The sequence below is a fragment of the Emys orbicularis genome, chromosome 19, assembly GCF_028017835.1.
Source record: "Emys orbicularis isolate rEmyOrb1 chromosome 19, rEmyOrb1.hap1, whole genome shotgun sequence".
NCBI lineage: Eukaryota > Metazoa > Chordata > Testudines > Emydidae > Emys > Emys orbicularis.
In genome coordinates, this window is record NC_088701.1 from 16,580,648 (window position 1) to 16,599,862 (window position 19,215).

At 48.3% G+C, this 19,215-nt stretch overlaps 1 protein-coding gene across 8 annotated transcripts in view; it reads left to right on the forward strand.

Moving 5' to 3' along the window:
- LOC135891695 (gametocyte-specific factor 1-like) overlaps positions 1 to 19,215 on the forward strand; it is a 43,397-nt gene that overhangs the window by 5,821 nt on the left and 18,361 nt on the right. For 7 of the 8 annotated variants that reach the window (XM_065419319.1, XM_065419320.1, XM_065419323.1 and 4 more), the window contains 4 exons: positions 7,753 to 7,847; positions 10,924 to 11,013; positions 16,444 to 16,519; positions 18,983 to 19,077. In XM_065419319.1, coding sequence (XP_065275391.1) covers positions 7,753 to 7,847; positions 10,924 to 11,013; positions 16,444 to 16,519; positions 18,983 to 19,077 — 356 coding nt within the window. Of the gene's footprint in view, positions 1 to 7,752; positions 7,848 to 10,923; positions 11,014 to 15,653; positions 15,894 to 16,443; positions 16,520 to 18,982; positions 19,078 to 19,215 lie in introns of those variants that run through there. The other variant, XM_065419326.1, reaches the window with a different exon arrangement.

Genomic DNA, 19,215 nt, shown 5'->3' on the forward strand with positions numbered 1-19,215 from the left:
TACTGACCGGGCCGTTAAAAGTCCCGTCGGGGGTGCTGAGCAGCTAAAGCAGGCTAGTCCCTACCTGTTCCGACACTGCGCTGTGCCCTTGAAGCGGCCAGCAGCAGGTCCGGCTCCTAGGTTGGGGGTGGGGGAGAGCCATGGGGCTCCATGCGCTGCCCCTGCCCTGAGCACCGGCTCTGCATTCCCATTGTCCAATGGGAGCTGGTGGGCGGGGGGGGGGCAGTGCCTGTGGGCGAGAGCCGCGCGGAGCTGCTTGCACGCCTCTGCCTAGGAGCCGGACCTGCTGCTGGCCGCTTCCCTTTTTCTTGTAACAACCTTTTTATCTACTTGAAAACTGTTATCATGTCCCTTCTCAGGGTATGTCTACACTACGAAATTAGGTCAAATTTATAGAAATTGGTTTTTTTAGGAAGCGATTTTATACACTCAATTGTGTGTGTCCCCACTAAGCGCATTAAGTCGGCGGAGTATGGCTAGCGTGGACTTTCGGAGTGTTGCACTGTGGGTAGCTATCCCACAGTTCCTGCAGTCTCTGCCGCCCATTGGAATTCTGGGGCAAAAACATTGTCGCGGGTGGTTTTGGGTACATGTCGTCAGCTGCCCCTCCCTCCGTGAAAGCAATGGCAGACAATCGTTTCGCGCCTTTTTTCTGCGCAGCCGCCATACCACGGCAAGCGTGCAGCCTGCTCAGCTCAGCTCACCGACACCACCGCTGTTGTGTACTGGGTGCTGCTGGCAGCAGACGGTGCAGTAGGACTGCTAACCGTCGTCATCCACCGCTTCCGCTGCATCTCTGCTCTGCTGCTATTGTGTCAATAGCGAATTTCTCCATGTTGTCTGTCATGGGCTCCGTGTACGCTTCCGCTGCAACTCTGCTCTCCTGCTCTCATGAATCCACCTCACAGGTCCTCTCGTTGTTCTCTATAAATATCTATTCTCGTGGCATCCATCGTCAGCCACCGCTTCCGTTGCAACTCTGCTCTCCTGCAGACGCCATACCACGGCAAGCCCGGAGCCCGCTCAGATCACCGCGGCAGTTATGAGCATTGTAAACACCTCACGCATTATCCTGCAGTACGTGCAGAACCAGAACCTGCAAAAGCAGGCGAGGAGGCGGTGACGAGAGTGATGAGGACATGGACACAGACTTCTCTCCAAGTACGGATCCCGGCAATTTGGACATCCTGGTGGCAATGGGGCAGGCTCATGCCATGGAATACCAATTCTGGGCCCGGCAAACAAGCACAGACTGGTGGGACCGCATAGTGTTGCAGGTCTGGGATGATTCCCAGTGGCTGTGAAACTTTTGCATGCGTAAGGGCATTTTCATGGAACTTTGTGATTTGCTTTCCCCTGCCCTCAAGCGCAAGAATACCAAGATGAGAGCAGCCCTCACAGTTCAGAAGCAAGTGGCGATAGCCCTGTGGAAGCTTGCAACGCCAGACAGCTACCGGTCAGTCGGGAATCAATTTGGAGTGGGCAAATCTACTGTGGGGGCTGTTGTGATCCAAGTAGCCAACGCACTCACTGAGCTGCTGCTATCAAGGGTAGTGACTCTGGGAAATGTGCAGGTCATAGTGGATGGCTTTGCTGCAATGGGATTACCTAACTGTGGTGGGGCGATGGAAGGAACGCATATCCCTATCTTGGGACCGGACCACTTTGGCAGCCAGTACCTAAACCGCAAGGGGTACTTTTCAATGGTGCTGCAAGCACTGATGGATCACAAGGGACGTTTCACCAACATCAACGTGGGATGGCCGGGAAAGGTACATGACGCTCACATCTTCAGGAACTCTGGTCTATTTGAACAGCTGCAGGAAGGGACTTACTTCCCAGACCAGAAAATAACCATTGGGGATGTTGAAATGCCTATAGTTATCCTTGGGAACCCAGGCTACCTCTTAATGCCATGGCTTATGAAGCCATACACCGGCACCCTGGACAGTAGTAAGGAGCAGTTCAACTATAGGGTGAGCAAGTGCAGAATGGTGGTAGAATGTGCATTTGGATGTTTAAAAGCTCAGTTAGACCTCAGCGAAACCAGTATTCCCATTGTTGCTGCTGCTTGCTGTGTGCTCCACAGTATCTGTGAAAGTAAGGGGGAGACATTTATGCCGGAGTGGGAGGTTGAGGCAAATCGCCTGGCCGCTGATTACACGCAGCCAGACACCAGGGCGGTTAGAAGAGCATAGCAGGGTGCGCTGCGCATCACAGAAGCTTTGAAAACCAGCTTCGTGACTGACCAGAGTAGGGTGTGAGAGTTCTGATTGTTTCTCTTTGATAAAACCCGCCCCCTTGGTTCACTCTACTTCCCTGTAAGCCAGCCGACGTCCCCCCTTCGATCACTGCTTGCAGAGGCAATAAAGTCATTGTTGTTTCAAAACCATGCATTCTTTATTAATTTGTCACACAAATAGGGGGATAACTGCCAAAGTAGCCCGGGAGGGGTAGGGGAGGAGGGAAGGACAAGCCACACTGTATTTCAAAACTTATTGAATGCCAGCTTTCTGTTGCTTGGGCAGTCCTCTGGGGTGGAGTGGTTGGATGGCCGGAGGGGCGCCCCCCCCCCCCCCCCCCCGTTCTTAGGCGTGTGGGTGAGGAGGCCATGGAACTTGGGGAGGAGGGCAGTTGGTTACATAAGGGCTGCAGTGGCAGTCTGCGCTCCTGCTGCCTTTCCTGCAGCTCAACCGTACGCCGGAGCATATCAGTTCGATCCTCCAGTAGCCTCAGCATTGCGTTCTGCCTCCTCTCATCACGCTGCCACCACCTCTCCTCTTGCTCCCGCCACCTTTCTTCTTGCTCTGCCATTGTTTGCCTCCACGCATTCTGCTGAGCTCTTTCAGTGTGGGAGGACTGCATGAGCTCAGAGAACATTTTCATCGTGAGTGCGTTTTTTTCGCCTTCTTATCTGCGCCAGCCTCTGGGACGGAGATGATAGGGGGAGCGTTGAAACATTTGCAGCTGCGGGAGGAAAAAAAGGGAGAGTAGTAGGTATTTGAAAAGACACATTTTAGAGAACAATGGGTAGACTCTTTCACGGTGAACCAAGCTGTTAACATTATATAGCACATGTGCTTTCGGTACAAGGTCGCATTTTGCCTCTTCTATTGAGGGCCTGCCGGTTTGGTGTGAGAGATCACACACGCAGGGCCGGGCAACGGAATTCGGCTTGCAGGCAGCCATGGTAAGCCACAGGCTTTTGGCTTCTTCAACCTTCATAACGTGTGGGAATGGTTTCAAACAGCAGCACCCTCATTTCCCATACCAAGCACCTGTTGAGTTGGCCATTTAAAATGGGTTGGCCATTTAAAAGGAGGGGCTGTGGTTTTCGGGTTAATGTGCAGCACAAACCCAACTAACACCCCCATGCATGCAGCTCATCATAGAAGCGGCATGTCTGGGGGTCAGACCCGGAGCTGCCATTTGCCTCTTTGGTTTTTTGGTAGGGGGGAGGGATAGCTCAGTGGTTTGAGCATTGTCCTGCTAAACCCAGGGTTGTGAGTTCAATCCTTGAGGGAGCCACTTAAGTCTCTGGGGCAAAATCAGTACTTGGTCCTGCTAGTGAAAGCGGGGGGCTGGACTCAATGACCTTTCAAGGTCCCTTCCAGTTCTAGGAGATAGGATATCTCCATTAATTTTATTTTTTTAATTTTCACGTGGCACTGCTGCTGGTCCCTGTTATAGCCTCTGTCCATCATGGCCTTAGAGATTTTTTTCAAATATTTTGGCATTTAGTCTTTTGGAACGGAGTTCTGATAGCATGGATTCATGTCCCCATACAGCAATCAGATCCAGTACCTCCCGTTCGGTCCATGCTGGAGCTCTTCTGCGATTCTGGGACTGCATGGTCACCTCTGCTGATGAGCTCGTCATGCTGGCCAAACAGGAAATGAAATTCAAAAGTTCCCGGGGCTTTTCCTGTGTACCTGGCTAGTGCATCTGAGTGGAAAGCGTTGTCCAGAGCAGTCACATTGGCGCACTCTGGGATAGCTCCCGGAGGCCAATAAAGTCGATTTGCATCCACACTACCCCAAATTCAACCCAGCAAGGTCGATTTCAGTGCTAATCCCCTCGTCGGGGAGGAGTACAGAAATCTATTTTAAGAGCCCTTTAAGTTGACAAAAATGGCTTCGTCGTGTGGACGGGCGCAGGGTTAAATCGATCTAACGCTGCTAAATTTGACCTAAACTCGTAGTGTAGACCAGGACTCAGTCTTCTCTTCTCCAAACTAAACAAGCCCAATTTTTTCAATCTTAATCATAGAATATCAGGGTTGGAAGAGACCTCAGGAGAGCATCTAGTCCAACCCCCTGCTCAAAGCAGGACCAATCCCCAACTAAATCATCCCAGCCAGGGCTTTGTCAAGCCTTCCCTCATAGGTCATGTTTTCTAGACCTTTAATCATTTTTAAAAAGCAACAGAGGGTCCTGTGACACCTTTAAGACTAAGACTAACAGAAGTATTGGGAGCATAAGCTTTCATGGGTAAGAACCTCACTTCTTCAGATGTAAGAAGTGAGGTTCTTACCCACGAAAGCTTATGCTCCCAATACTTCTGTTAGTCTTAAAGGTGCCACAGGACCCTCTGTTGCTTTTTACAGATTCAGACTAACACGGCTACCCCTCTGATACTTAATCATTTTTGTTGCTCTTCTCTGGACTTTCTTCAATTTGTCCACATCTTACCTGAAATGTGGCACCCAGAATTGGACATTTAATCAGCATGGAGTGGAGCAGAAGAATTACTTCTCGCATCTTGCTTACAACACTCCTGCTAATGCATCTCAAAATGATGTTGACTCATATTTAGCTTGCGATCCACTATGACCCCCAGATCCCTTTCTTCAGTACTTCATCATCCTGGGCAGTCATTTCCCATTTTGTATGTGTGCAACTGATAGTGGAGTACTCTGAATTTGTCCTTATTGAATTTCATCCTGTGACGGGTTCCCCCGGGGGTGCCACCTGGAACTGGGGTTCCACTGAGCCCTCTGACTCACCAGCCTGGGCTCCCTCTTAGCACTGTGCTGCTGTGACCGGCTATAGACCACTCCTGGTCCTACACTCCCACCAGCATTCACACAGGCAGGGACACACCCAGCTGCAGTTGCATGCAGGCTTTGGACAGCCACTGCATGAACCAACAATAGAGAGGCTACAGCCAAAATAACCCCCAGCCTGGGATCCCAGAGCTGTACCGTCCTGCCCTGATCAAAACACCAACCAGTATGAATTTATTACCCAGTTCGCCACTCCCTCAATGTGGAGAGGACAATGCATACTTGTGTTAACCAGGCTGAGATTTTTCCTAACTACAAAAGATAGATTTGATTATAAGTGATAAAAAACAGACCAAAGTGGATTACCTAGTAAATAAACAGAACCGCAAACTAAGCCTAAAATTCTAGAAAGATTGGATATGAATTAGCAGCTTCTCACTCTGGCTGGCGATATAAGCAGGCTTGCAGATTCTTAAGGGACAAGCTGCATTTGTTTTGCTTGGGATCTCGTACCCCGTTCCAAGACTTTTTCTTTCAGAGCTTCTGTCTGTTGTTGAGTTGTGGGGGAGTGAAGAACAACCGATGTCACTCCCTGCCTTATATAGCTTTTTAATATGGTGGGAACTCTGTTTCAAACTTGGTTTCCAAACCAGTTTGTGGAAAAATTCAGGTACCCAGAATGGAGTCCAGAGACATGTGATCTGGTCACATGCCCTTGCAGAGTCCTAGCAGCCATAACTTACAGGCTGGCCTTCCACAGGAAGGCTAACCTATTCCACAGCCCATTGTCTCTGTTGATGAGCCATTAGCACTCTTTGGCTTCTTCATTGTTGTATCTGAAAGGCTGGCTGTGGGTGTCTTCCAGAGTAAGCCCATTTGAAATATAACTTCAGATCCAAATATGATACATGCATGCAAATCATAATTTTTCCAATGACACCTTACATGACCCATCTTGTACAAAATGCTTCATAATTATGCCATGATCATATCCTAATAATATTACTATTCATAGATTCTGGGACTGGAAGGGACCTCGAGAGGTCATTGAGTCCAGTCCCCTGCCCTCATGGCAGGACCAAATACTGTCTAGACCATCCCTGATAGACATTTATCTAACCTACTCTTAAATCTCTCCAGAGATGGAGATTCCACAACCTCCCTAGGCAATTTATTCCAGTGTTTAACCACCCTGACAGTTAGGAACTTTTTCCTAATGTCCAACCTAAACCTCCCTTGCTGCAGTTTAAGCCCATTGCTTCTTGTTCTATCCTTAGAGGCTAAGGTGAACAAGTTTTCTCCCTCCTCCTTATGACACCCTTTTAGATACCTGAAAACTGCTATCATGTCCCCTCTCAGTCTTCTCTTTTCCAAACTAAACAAACCCAATTCTTTCAGCCTTCCTTCATAGGTCATGTTCTCAAGACTTTTAATCATTCTGGTTGCTCTACTCTGGACCCTCTTCAATTTCTCCACATCTTTCTTGAAATGCGGTGCCCAGAAATGGCATCATATACTATGAGGAATATGGAGTGTAGTGTCGCACGTCCTATTTACTTCAGACCATTTCTCCAGTTTGTCCAGATAGTTTTGAATTTTAATCCTATCCTCCAAAGCACTTGCAACTCCTCGCAGCTTGGTATCCTCTGCAAACTTTATAAATGTGCTCTCTATGCCATTATCTAAATCACTGATGAAGATATTGAACAGGACCGGACCCAAAACTGATCCCTGTGGGACCCCACTCAATATGCCCTTCCAGCTTGACTGTGAACCACCTACTCTCTGTAAACGATTTTCCAACCAGTTATCCACCCACCTTATAGGAGCTCCATCTAGGTTGTATTTCCCTAGTTTGTTTACGAGGAGGTCATGCGAGTCAGTATCAAAAGCCTTATTAAACTTAAGATACACCACATCTACCACTCCCCCTCCCCCATCCACAAGGCTTGTTACCCTGTCAAAGAAAGCTATTAGGTTGGTTTGACACAATTTTGTTCTTGGCAAATCCATGCTGACTGTTACTTATCGCCTTATTCTTCTCTAGGATTCTGCAATTTGAGTGCTTAATTATTTTCTCTATCTTCCCGGGAACTGATGTTAAGCTGACTGGTCTGTAATTCCCCAGGTTGTCCTTATTCCCTTTTTTTTATAGATTGGCACTATATTTGCCCCTTTTCCAGTCCTCTGGAATCTTTCCTGTCTTCCATGACTTTTCAAAGATAATCGCTTATGGCTCAGATATCTCCTCAGTCAGCACCTTGAGTATTTTAGGATGTATTTCATCAGGCCCTGCCCACTTGAAGACCTCTAACTTGTCTAAGTAATTTTTAAAATTTTCTTTCCCTATTCTAGTCTCTGATCCTACCTCATTTTCACTGGCATTCACTGTTAGACGTCTGCATGTATAGAGACGACTAGGGCATGTGTGCTGAGATGCCATTTACAGTTGAGGGCAATATTTATAATCAAGCTTTAACTCTGATTTTTCTTGCTGTCTTTGTGTTATTTCTTTCTTGTTTGGATGACTGATTAACTGGGGATTTTAGTCAAAAAGTAGATGGCATCAACATGTTCTACACTTTTTCTCTAGCCTTTGCGAGGAGAAGTAACTGTTCTGATTGTATGTTTAAATTAACATACTCTGTCTTCTTCAATGTTAGGAAAATACTCAAATATTTATAGTAAAAGATACTTGGCTAAAGAAGTACACATGTGTAGGATAATTCTTATTTGATCTCTTTCAGCCCTGGGTCCAGCGTAGTGATGGAACCAAAGAATAACCTAATGCCAGGCATGAGAGCACCCAAGTCCTTGCCATATAGCCTATCCTGGAAAAGCAGTAAGTGCAAAGGCAGGTGGTCTCCCCATGCTGTAAGCTGGGACCTACATGTTAGCTGCAAGTGGAACGGGACAACTTTCCTCTGTATTTTTATTCCACGTGTCAGCATTCTCCTACATAAACTGAAATGCTTTTATTCCCACCATCAGCAAGTGGAGATGGAGAGCTCTGTAACCCAGTCCCCCCTAGAAGCAGCTGCATTTCTGTGGTGGATGGAGTGTCTTCTGTGTCCAGGTTTTATTTCGCTGTAGGTGGCATTGTGGCAAAGGTGGTCTGGCTCCATGTATTGCCCCCATTACTGTAGCATCTGACATCTAAATGTCAGATTATTATTCACCGCTATTGGTTGAACAAAAGTCGAGGCTTACAAACAGGTCTGAGTTTGGCACAGTGGAGCTCAACACAGTTGTAGCTCTTCAGGTATAGCTGCTACTGGAGTCAGTGGAAGCTGTACACATGTGTAGCAGCTGTAGCATTCAGTTTGGTTTTGCAAAACCTGATTGAAATCTCATAGCTAGGGTGTGTCTATCCACGGAAACCTAACAGTATTACTTCCAAGGGGATGTAACCTAAACTGAAAAGGCCATTGTTATTTGGAATGTAGGAAGCCACCCGCATAGTGGTGTAGTAATGTGTACTCCTGAGGGAATTCTGTGCTAAAAAATTTAACATTCTGCATACAATATTTTAAAATTCTGCATATTTTATTTGGTGTGATTATATTGTTATTTTGACAGTTTGAATTATTTTGGTAATTTATTGGAAAATACCTGTCAGCCAGCAAAAAAAATTCCCCCAGGAGTAGAGAGTCAAAGAAACTCCTATGACAGCCCAGTTCCTGTTTCTTTGTTATGCTTTTGTTGGGCACCTGTCTGACTGTGTCACACATGTCAGCTGGGCACATCGTGGGAGAGATCTCTGCCCCTCCAGTCTTAGACACCCACACCCCCAGAGTCCAGCTGTGGGGCACCCCCCTAGCCCAGACACCTGCACCCCCTACCACCAAGAGCCCAAGGATCCAGAGGGAGAAACAGCCTGATGCTGGGTCCCAGGCTTGTACAGAGTTTCCTGCACGCCATTTCCTTCCTTCAGGACATGCTGGGAACTGCACCTGTGCGGAGCAGTCCAGTTCTCCCTCCCCCTCCCCCTCCCCCTCCCTCTCCCCCTCCCCCTGGCAGTGTCATGTATTTGCAAGCTGGAGAGTCAGGCTCTGGTACTGACAGCCAGCAGCTCTGCAGCACCAATTCTGCTGTGAGAGGGAGGAAATGAAATTCTGCGCAAATTCTGCGTTGTGTTGTGGCACAAAATTCCCCCTGAAGTAAATGTTGGAAAATTTCCCCTGTATAAACGCCTGGGTCTGTGCACAACCGTGTCTATGGATGAGTCTATTGTCATTGTTCGGGAGTGTGGGCTCAAGACTTGGCATTCTTCTCAGTCATCTGAGTCCATCCCTGATGTGCTGAAATGGCTGTTATCCCTCCCAGAGTCTGATCCTGGGCTTCAGCTCCATGCCTTACTCTGAATGCCCTATCTCAGCCCTTTGCTGCATGGCTGTCCTGCTTTCCTGTCAGCTACATGTCGTGCCAGTGGATTGGATGGGGGTCTCTGAAACCGATGTTAGGCTGTGGGGACTGGAAAAGGCTCAGAAAAGAGAAGCAAAAATGATCAAGGGTCTGGAATGGCTTCCATACAAGGAGAGACTAAAAAGATGACTAAGGGGGATACGATAGAGGCCTATAAAATCATGACTGTTGTAGAAAAAGTGAATAGAGAAGCATTATTTACTGCTTCACACAATACAAAAACCAGGGGGTGACCTGATAAAACTAATAGGCAGCAGGTTTAATACAAACAAAAGGAAGTACTTTTTCACACAGTGCACAACTAACCTGTGGAACTCATTGACATGGGATGTTGTGGTGACCAAAAGTGTAACTGGGTTTAAGCAAGAATTAGATAAGTTCCTGGAGGATAGATCCATCAACAGCTATTAGCCAAGATGATCAGGGATGTTACCCCCATGCTTTAGGTGACTCTAAACCTGTGACTGCCAGAAGCTGGGAGTGGAAGAGAGGGGTGGATCACTCCATAATTGCTCTGTTCTGTTTACTCCCCTTGAAGCTCTGGTCAGGGCCACCATTGGAGACAGGATACTGGGCAAGATGGAACGTGATCTGACCTAATATGGGAGCTCTTATGTTCTTATGTTAATCAAAATAGTCAAAAACAAAACACTTTCACTTGAACCAAATTGGGGGAGGGGGGGCTAGCTGATAAACTTGGTGGGTTTTTTGTTTTTGTGTGGTGGCTTTTACTTTTTGTCCTGCTTTCGGACAGGAAACTCGCATTTCCTTGGTTTTCCTGTCTCAGCTGTGATGAGAACCTGGCCCCACAGCTGTAATGAGAACTCTGGAGATCAGTGTGTGTACTGAGCCCTGTAGGGCTGATGGCATCAGCTCTGCGTGAGCCCTGTTTATAGCAGTGGAACCATATTGGCCCCATTGTGTAATGTCAGGGTGATTGTGGAGAGTTCTCTGGTCATCCCAACTAGGGTTGTAGGAGCCAACACTTCTCAGCTTGTCAAGGTGTTTGGCTTTTAAAGGCTTCTCCATTTTGTGCATGGCAGGAACTTGAGGGTGGATGAGCTTGTGCTCTGGGGAACAAAGGCTGTCCAGCTGGCTGGAGTGAGCTGGGGCCAGCACAGGAGAGCAGAGACCCTGGACACACTTCAGTCTGACCTGAGCCTGGCTCTGAGGAGAGTTCAGAGAATCTTCCCCAACTAAGGAGCATCTCCAGTTAAATGTGGCCTTTGACCCTCTGTAATGCTGGGCCTCTGGCTAACAGAACTGAGCCATGATCCACTTAGACAACCATAAAAAGCAACAGAGGGTCCTGTGGCACCTTTAAGACTAACAGAAGTATTGGGAGCATAAGCTTTCGTGGGTAAGAACCTCACTTCTTCAGATGCAAGACGGCTACCCCTCTGATACTTAGACAACCATGTTTCACTCCTAGACTAGCTACCCTGCTTCTCCTCTTCCTTCCAAGTCCTGTAACGTGTCTCCTCTGCTTGCAGGGACATCAATGACTTTCAGTCCCAAGAAGGAACTGAAAGAGACCCCAAGATCCTGGCAGTGTCCCCCCTGCCAAGAGGACTGGGAGGCAGGTGAGTGTTGGTGAAGAAGCTGTTGTCTCTGATGTCATTGGCATGTGGTACCTATGCCTCACAGGACTTGGCTGAGGCTATGGTTACACTACACTATGCTATAGTGTAGGTACTTACTGCAATAGTGGAAGGAGTTTTTCAGTCACTGAAGTTTAATCCACCCCCTCAAGGAGGCAGCTAGATCAGTGGAAGAATTCTTCCATTGACCCACTGGTGTCTATACCAGGGCTTAGGTTGGCTTAGCTACATCTCTCTCGGGGGGGGCGGAGGGGGGGGGTTTCACACTCCGAAGCGACCTAGGTGTAGACCAGGCCTTAGAGCATGAAACCACACACCATGCTCCTTTAGCTTTACCAGTCACTGCTATACCTTGTCTACACATGGAAGCTGACTGATGTTCAGTGACAATTCCCTGAGTATGTCAGAATCGGTGACTTCAATTCCAGAGTAATTCCTTTGCTTCATAAGTGAAGTAATCCTGGAATAAAATCATGCTTTGTTCTGAAACAGCCCCCACCTCATTTGGGCACTATCCCAGAATAGCTACTCTGGTCAACTCCGCCTGTAGATAACCCAGTTTAGACAGCTGTGGGCTTTTGCTTTTAAATAGGATTAAAGGTTTGGTGTTAGATTGTGGTGGCTAGGGTTTCACTTGACCAGTTTAGCATGTGCTAAAGTACAACTGCTTTGTCTTGACTAGTTTATTAAACTAAGCTGTATAATGCAATACTTACCACATTTAAATTCTAACCAAGGTGGGTGTGTGGTTAACATGCCAAAATCCTACTGTGGCCAAAGCAAGCTGTAGCTGACAAGGCTGTGTCTGTCTCCACTTGGGGAATTTTGGGGGCACTGACAGGCTTACCCCCCCCTTTGCTCCTGCTGAGCTGCCACAGCTTCAATAGTGTTGGAATTTGACATCAAGGCTCTGGGGCTGCAGGTTTAATGAATATGGTGGCACTTTGTCTCCAGCTGCTGAGGTTTCTCCTGTGCCGGGGTCCTGCTGGCTTATCCAAAGCAGTGGGCATCTCTTCCCTGAAGCCCCATAGCATGGACAAGGCCAGCTCCCTGCTGCTAAAATCAGTGAGAGCAACCATTGGCTCCTCCAGGGCAGGACTGAGCCCTCCTGCTGGCTCTTGCACAAGTAGTTAACACATTTCAAGGGACCATTCATGGTGAAGTGGCCTGTTAACACCCCTCCAGTCATAGGGGGGGATTGCAGCTGGGGGGAGTTGTTAGTGGATTATCGATTACTGTAATAAACCATAAATCCAGTGTGTCTCTTCAGTCCATGATTTTTTATTTTTAGTGTCTAGCAAAGTTAGAAGTCAGCGCCTATACAAGGAGCTGCATATTAACTTCTGAAGAGCCGCATGTGGCTCCAGAGCCAAGGTTGGCCACCCCTGATCTAGACCATCCCTGACAGGTGTTTGTCTAACCTGCTCTTAAGAATGTCCAATGACGGGGATTCCACAACCTCACTAGACAACTTTATTCCAGTGCTTAACTGCACTGACAGGAAGCTTCCCCCCGCCCCATGGCTAACCTAAATCTCCCTTACTGCTATTTAAGCCCATTGCTTCTTGTCCTATCTTCAGAGGTTAAAGAGGACAATTTTCTCCTCCCTCTTCTCCCCCCCTGCCCCCTTGTGAAAATTGTTATCTATCTCTCTCCTCGTCTTTTCTTTGGACTAAACAAACCCAATTTTTTTTTTTTCAAATCTTCCCTTATAAGTAAGGCTATGGTTTAGTCACAGGTATTTTACTAAAAGTCATGGGCTGTTTTTAAAAAAAAAAAAAAAAAAAAAAGAGAGAGAAAATTCCCAGCCTGTGACTGCCCTGACTAAATCTTGGGAGCGCTGGCGGGTGGAGAACGGTGGCCAATGAGAGCTGCTAGGAGCTGAGGGACATGTTTACCTTGGGGGAGCTCCCTGGAAGCAGCAACATCACCCAGAGCCCTCATCCCCTCCCATGCCCCAGCCCTGAGCCCCCTCCCACACCCAAACTGCTGCTCTTGCTGTTGGGTAGGGGTGCCCAAGACTGACCCAGCAGTGGCTGGTGCGACTGGCTCAGGTGTTGCCTGAGCTGCTCGGGCAGCCCTGGAGCCAGCTGCACTGGCTGCTGCAGAAGTCATGGAGGTCATGGAAAGTCACGGAATCCATGACCTCTGTGACAAACTCACAGCTTTACTCATAGGCAATGTTACCTCTTAATTATTTTCCATCCATGTGCAGAATAAATTTGTTATATGCACCAAGGTATGTGTGGATGTGCACCACCAGTAGAAACAAAATCTCTCTATAGATATAGATATCTAGATAAATTTACCATAGTGATAATTACTCCAGCAAGGACAGGTTAGGCATTTTAGAACTCACTACTCAAACTACCATTTACTTCAAACCATTTCTCCAGTTTGTCCACATTTTAAATTTTAATTCTATCCTCCAAAGCACTTGCAACCCCTCCCAGCTTGGTATCGTCAGCAAACTTTATACATGTGCTCTGTATGCCAGTTGTTTGAAACCAAATATGGATTCCAGTGTGAGGTGGCAGGGGTGTGCAGTTGGGGGAAGGGGTGGTTATTTCTCTATTGAAGCAGGTTCTCTTGGGGTATTTGGGTGTCCCCTTCCATGATTGGAGTTACTTCTCTGGAGTGTCCTTTGGTGAAGGCAGTTTGGAGTATGTTAAGGTGTATATCCTGGACTTGCTTCTTCAAGCATATTCTGTAGTATCGGAGAAAGCTGGCTAGATTGTCGGGCTCAACAGGTAGTGATCAATGGCTCCATGTCTAGTTGGCAGCTGGTTTCAAGTGGAGTGCCCCAAGGGTCGGTCCTGGGGCTGGTTTTGTTCCAGATCTTCATTAATGATCTGGAGGATGGCATGGACTGCACTCTCAGCAAGTTTGCAGATGACACTAAACTGGGAGGAGTGGTAGATACGCTGGAGGGTAGGGATAGGATACAGAGGGACCTAGACAAATTAGAGGATTGGGCCAAAAGAAATCTGAGGTTCAACAAGGACAAGTGCAGAGTCCTGCACTTAGGACGGAAGAATCCCATTCACTGTTACAGACTAGGGACTGAATGGCTAGGAAGCAGTTCTGCAGAAAAGGACCTAGGGGCTACAGTGGACGAGAAGCTGGATATGAGTCAACAGTGTGCCCTTGTTGCCAAGAAGGCTAACAGCATTTTGGGCTGTATAAGTAGGGGCATTGCCAGCAGACTGAGGGACGTGATCATTCCCCTCTATTCAACATTGATGAGGCCTCATCTAGAGTATTGTGTCCAGTTTTGGGCCCCACACTACAAGTGGAAAAATTGGAAAGAGTCCAGCGGAGGGCGACAAAAAAGATTAGGAGGCTGGAGCACAGGACTTATGAGGAGAGGCTGAGGGAACTGGGATTGTTTAGTCTGCAGAAGAGAAGAATGAGGGGGGATTTGATAGCTGCTTTCAACTACCTGAAAGGGGGTTCCAAAGAGGATGGATCTAAACTGTTCTCAGTGGTAGCAGATGACAGAAGAAGGAGTAATGGTCTCAAGTTGCAGTGGGGGAGGTTTAGGTTGGATATTAGGAAAAACTTTTTCACTAGGAGGGTGGCGAAGCACTGGAATGGGTTACCTAGGGAGGTGGTGGAATCTCCTTCCTTAGAGGTTTTTAAGGTCAGGCTTGACAAAGCCCGGGCTGGGATGATTTAGTTGGGAATTGGTCCTGCTTTGAACAGGGGATTGGGCTAGATGACCTCCTGAGGTCCCTTCCAACCCTGATATTCTATGATTTATTTGGGCATAAGCTTTTGTGGATAAACCCCCCCACCACTTCCTCAGATGCATAGAGTGAAAATTACAGATGCAGGTATAAATATATTGACATAAGAGAAGGGAGTTACCTCACAAGTGGAGAACCAGTGTTGACAAGGCCAATTCAATCAAGGTGGATGTGGTCCACTCCCAATAATTGATGCTGATCAGGTGGTTCCTCAGTTTCTTTGAAAGTGTGTGGCACAATCTCTCACCATAGTCAGTGCAGTATGGCGATGAATTTTTTACCTTCAGTCCATTTGGTATGTTGTCCATCTGTTTGCACTTGGAGAGGAAGATGATGTCTGTCTGTCTGTCTATCTGTGCAAAAGCTTATGCCCAAATAAATCTGTTAGTCTTTAAGGTGCCACTGGACTCCTCATTGTTTTTGTGGATACAGACTAACACGGCTACTCCTCTGATACTTGGCACCATGCAAGGCACTGAATTTAGCCGTATGAAGTGGAAATCCACAAACTTCATGAAAAAACTCACACAAATACAGACTATGGTGAGAGATTGTGCCACACACTCTCAAAGAAACTGAGGAACCACCTGATCAGCATCAGTTATTGGGAGTGGATCACATCCACCCTGATTGACTTAGCCTTCTCAACACTGGTCTTTAAGGTGCCACCGGACTCCTCACTGGATTTATGGCTTATTACAACAATCTGTAACCCACTAACATTTCCCCCCGCTCCCAGCTGCCTTCCGAGAGGTTTTAACAAGTCACTTCACCTTGAATGGTCCTTTAGTATAAGTAGTTAGAACATATTCTAAACAATCTGTTCCACCTTGTGTTTAGCTGTGATGCTCTGAATACCTTGCCCAGCCCTGAAGAAGAGCTCTTTGTGGTTCCAAAGCTTGCCTCTCTCACCAACTGACATTGATCCACTAAAAGATCTCGCCTCCCCTCCCCTGTTTCTCTCACATCCTGGGACGGACACTGCTACACCAACACTGCAAACATCTCATGAGTTGTCAGCCTTGTCAGTCTCTTGCAAACAAGTCTATATCCTGCTCCAACCCTCTGTGCCAGGCCCCAGCCCTGTCAATTGCAAGCTGAACTGTTGTGCAGGTATAAAACTTCTCTAGCCTGTTACTGAGGGCCTGAGCATGTAGCCATTTAGGGTGTTGGCAGTGCTCCCAAATCCCAAGAGAACCCCTTCCAACAGACCAGTTAGCACCCCTGGCATTGTGGTTCCTCTACATGCCCATGCCCCTTATAACTCGGGAGGGCAGCAGGAGCAGGGCTAGCACAGTGGGCATTCATAAGAATGGCCATACTGGGTCAGACCAATGGCCATCTAGTCCAGTATCTGGTCTTCTGACTGTGGTCAGCGCCAGCTGCTTCAGAGGGAATGAACAGAACAGGGCAACTTTCAAGTGGTCCACTCCCAGCTTCTAGCAGTTAGAGGCTTAGGATGCCCAGAGCATGGAGTTGCATCTTCCTTCTGAAACACAGCTCTGGAGAACTGTGGAACAGGATCTGTTCCAAGTAAGTGGGCTGGGGAGAGAGCAGGGCCAATGGCCTCTAGTTCGTGTTATCTATGGGTGTAAAGTCATGGTGTGTTAAACCTGTCCAGAAGCCTTTCATTGTGCATTCACACTAAGCTTTTCCTCCTCAGACGCAGATGAGTCTGGTGCTACTTCTCCTTTTGTTCTTGGCTCCAAGACAAATCACACCTTAAGCACAAGTCAAAGGTAAGAGCTAACTCTCCTCTCACGTCTTCTCAGATCAGGCTGGGTCCCTCACTGGCGTGAATGTCTCAGCTCTACTAGTGACAAGAGCTATGGCACTGGCAGTGCTGCTAACTGGGATAACTTTATTGCAAGTCTCATGATCCTTGGTGGCTTTTTTTTTTTTTTTTGTAAAGCCCCAGCGGCTGGGAAGCTGAGTGATTTACAACAAGTGTCTAGCCCTGCTGGTTGAGAGGAAAGGTTGAGAACATGGACTGTGTGTAAGCCTAAATGCTCAGTAACCAGCAGGCAAAAAGAAACCAACTCCTAGGATTTCATGGGGTTTTGAGGCCTGACTTTTAGGCTGGTTTGTGTTTACCACTTGGGGCTGGCCACACTGTCTGGCCAGCTGGGCTCTTGCCCCTCTAACAGCTCCGTGCACTCCTGCAATAGTCACTCGTGGATACTGCCGTTCTAGGTGGGTGACCAGAAATCTAACGGAACTTCCCTAGAAACATCCCTGCAATACCCAAGGCTGTAATGGGCCTGCTTCTGCTCATGTTACACCCATGCAATCTGCAGCCCTTAGTCAGGCTGTGCAGGTGTAACTGAGGTCAGAACTGGGCCAGTACATGGTTCTGCTGGGCATAAATGGAGCCACCAAGAGAACTGCTTGGAGACTCCTGCCTGAGTTTGCAGGGGTGGGAAAGAACTGATGTGCCCAGGTCTCACAGATAATGTGAACACTGTCACAGGGCAGCTGGCCCCATAGGTCTTGGCCCCATCTGTGACATGTTTTTCCCCAAGTGGGGAAAATGAAAGTCATGTGACTGGGTCATGTGACCCACCAATCAGGTCTCTGTGATAGGTAAGGAAAAGTCTTGGGGCAGCTGCAGAGAAGAAGGCGGCTCCAGCTGGGAAGGACTGGGAGCAGCCTGCCAAGGCAAGTAAGGCTCCAGGCAGAAAGGCCTGTGAGTGGTGTGATGAGTGGGAAGGAGGCAGCAATCATGTCTGAAATACATTGCTCTGTTCCTGTCCACACACCCCCTCGTGCGTGAGGGAGGAAGCCCAACCCAATTTCTGCTCCTTTGGCTCCATCAGGATCCAAAACATCTGTCAGGGCCAGAGTCTATTAAATTCCATTAGCAATTTCACAGACATCCATGGAGCTTCTCCTAGCTTATACCCATGTAACCGAGAGCATTGGGGCTCCTTGGTCCTTAACCCTTCTCATGGCTTAGGGCTTGTCTTCACTTAGAGTGCTACAGCTGTAGTGCTTTAGTGAAGATGGGAGGGTGTAGCTAATCCACCTCCCCGAGAGGCGGTAGCTATGTCGATGGCAGAAGCCCTCTTGTCGACACAGCATTGTCTACCTGGGGGGCTAGGGCGGTATAGCTACATGGCTCGGGGGGCGGGGGAGGGGTGTACACCTGGCCTCGGACAATGCAGCGTGGCAAGTTAGCAAGCTCTTGAACCCTGGCAGCACAGGGGCACTAGGGGCAGGGGATCCGGAGTTCAATGGAATGGAAGCCACACTGTAGCTTTGGGGGTCAAACAGCTGAACACCAGAGATGTGGGGGGCTCTTACTGGAAGTGAAATGTCCCTCTAAGGGAACGCAGGCTGAGTTCCAAAGCAAGACTGGATATGCAGGAGCAGTCAGCTGTTGCCTGCTTCACCCTGAAATCCTTGCTTTGTGAGTGGAACATGTCCAGCTCCTTCCCCCGTTTAAACACATGGCAGCAGGAAATGCTGACGTATGCCAGTTAATGTAAATGTGCTTTCTAAGCAGGGTTCAAGTGGTGGTAGCACCTGGGGACCTCAGATGGGGAGCAGGACCCCGCTGTGCTAGGGGCTGGGCAAACAAGCCAAGACTGCTCATGACCCAGAGAGCTCATGATCCAGACGCTGTGGGCACATTCTACACAAACCCTCCTGGCCAGGAGTAAAATCCATGCAGGTGTCTGAACAGCTGCTGTTTGCCAAGGTGGGAGGGGGCCATCGTTCACCTGGGCTGAAGGTCCCAAGCTCACATGTGGGCTGCATTGGGAAGGTACATGGCAGCTTACAACCAAGGCATTGCCCCTGCTCCTGGGACGAGACTTACTTGTTACCAGGGGTATTGTGGGGCAACAATCCAGCGCACGCTGACATGGAATAGGATAGAGAGACCCTGCCAGGACTCCCTAAGGGAAAGTCCAGCTGGCAGAAGGGGGAACCCTCAAGCACACATAGGTGGCAGATCCAAGGGAATGCCATGGGGTCCTATTTAGAACTGGCCTTTCAGAGCTGGATAACCTGGACTACGGTGCATGTGGCAGTGGGGATGGGGCTTATGGAGGCAGGGTCCCGTGATGCAGGCATGTCCTATGCAGAAAGCATGTGGGAGCTGTCTGCAGGGACTATCTGGCAGCCTGACATGGGCCATGCTAACTCCTCATCCTGGTGTATGTGTACTAACTCCTCTCCATTTCCGTCTCATTGTCCAGTCTTGGTGAGAGAGGCCGGGATGGAAACCAGCAAATGCAGGCCGTGAGCACCTCAGCAGCAGCATGGACTCCAAAGGGTCACTCCTGGAGAAATGGTATGAGGCCAGGACACCATGGGAGTGGGACTAAACTGTTATAACTGTCTGGGAGGTGGGGAAGGGTCATGACATAACATCCAGTTTATCACAAGAGCCTGTATGTCCCTGCTGTACTGGGTCAGCCCCGAGTCTTAC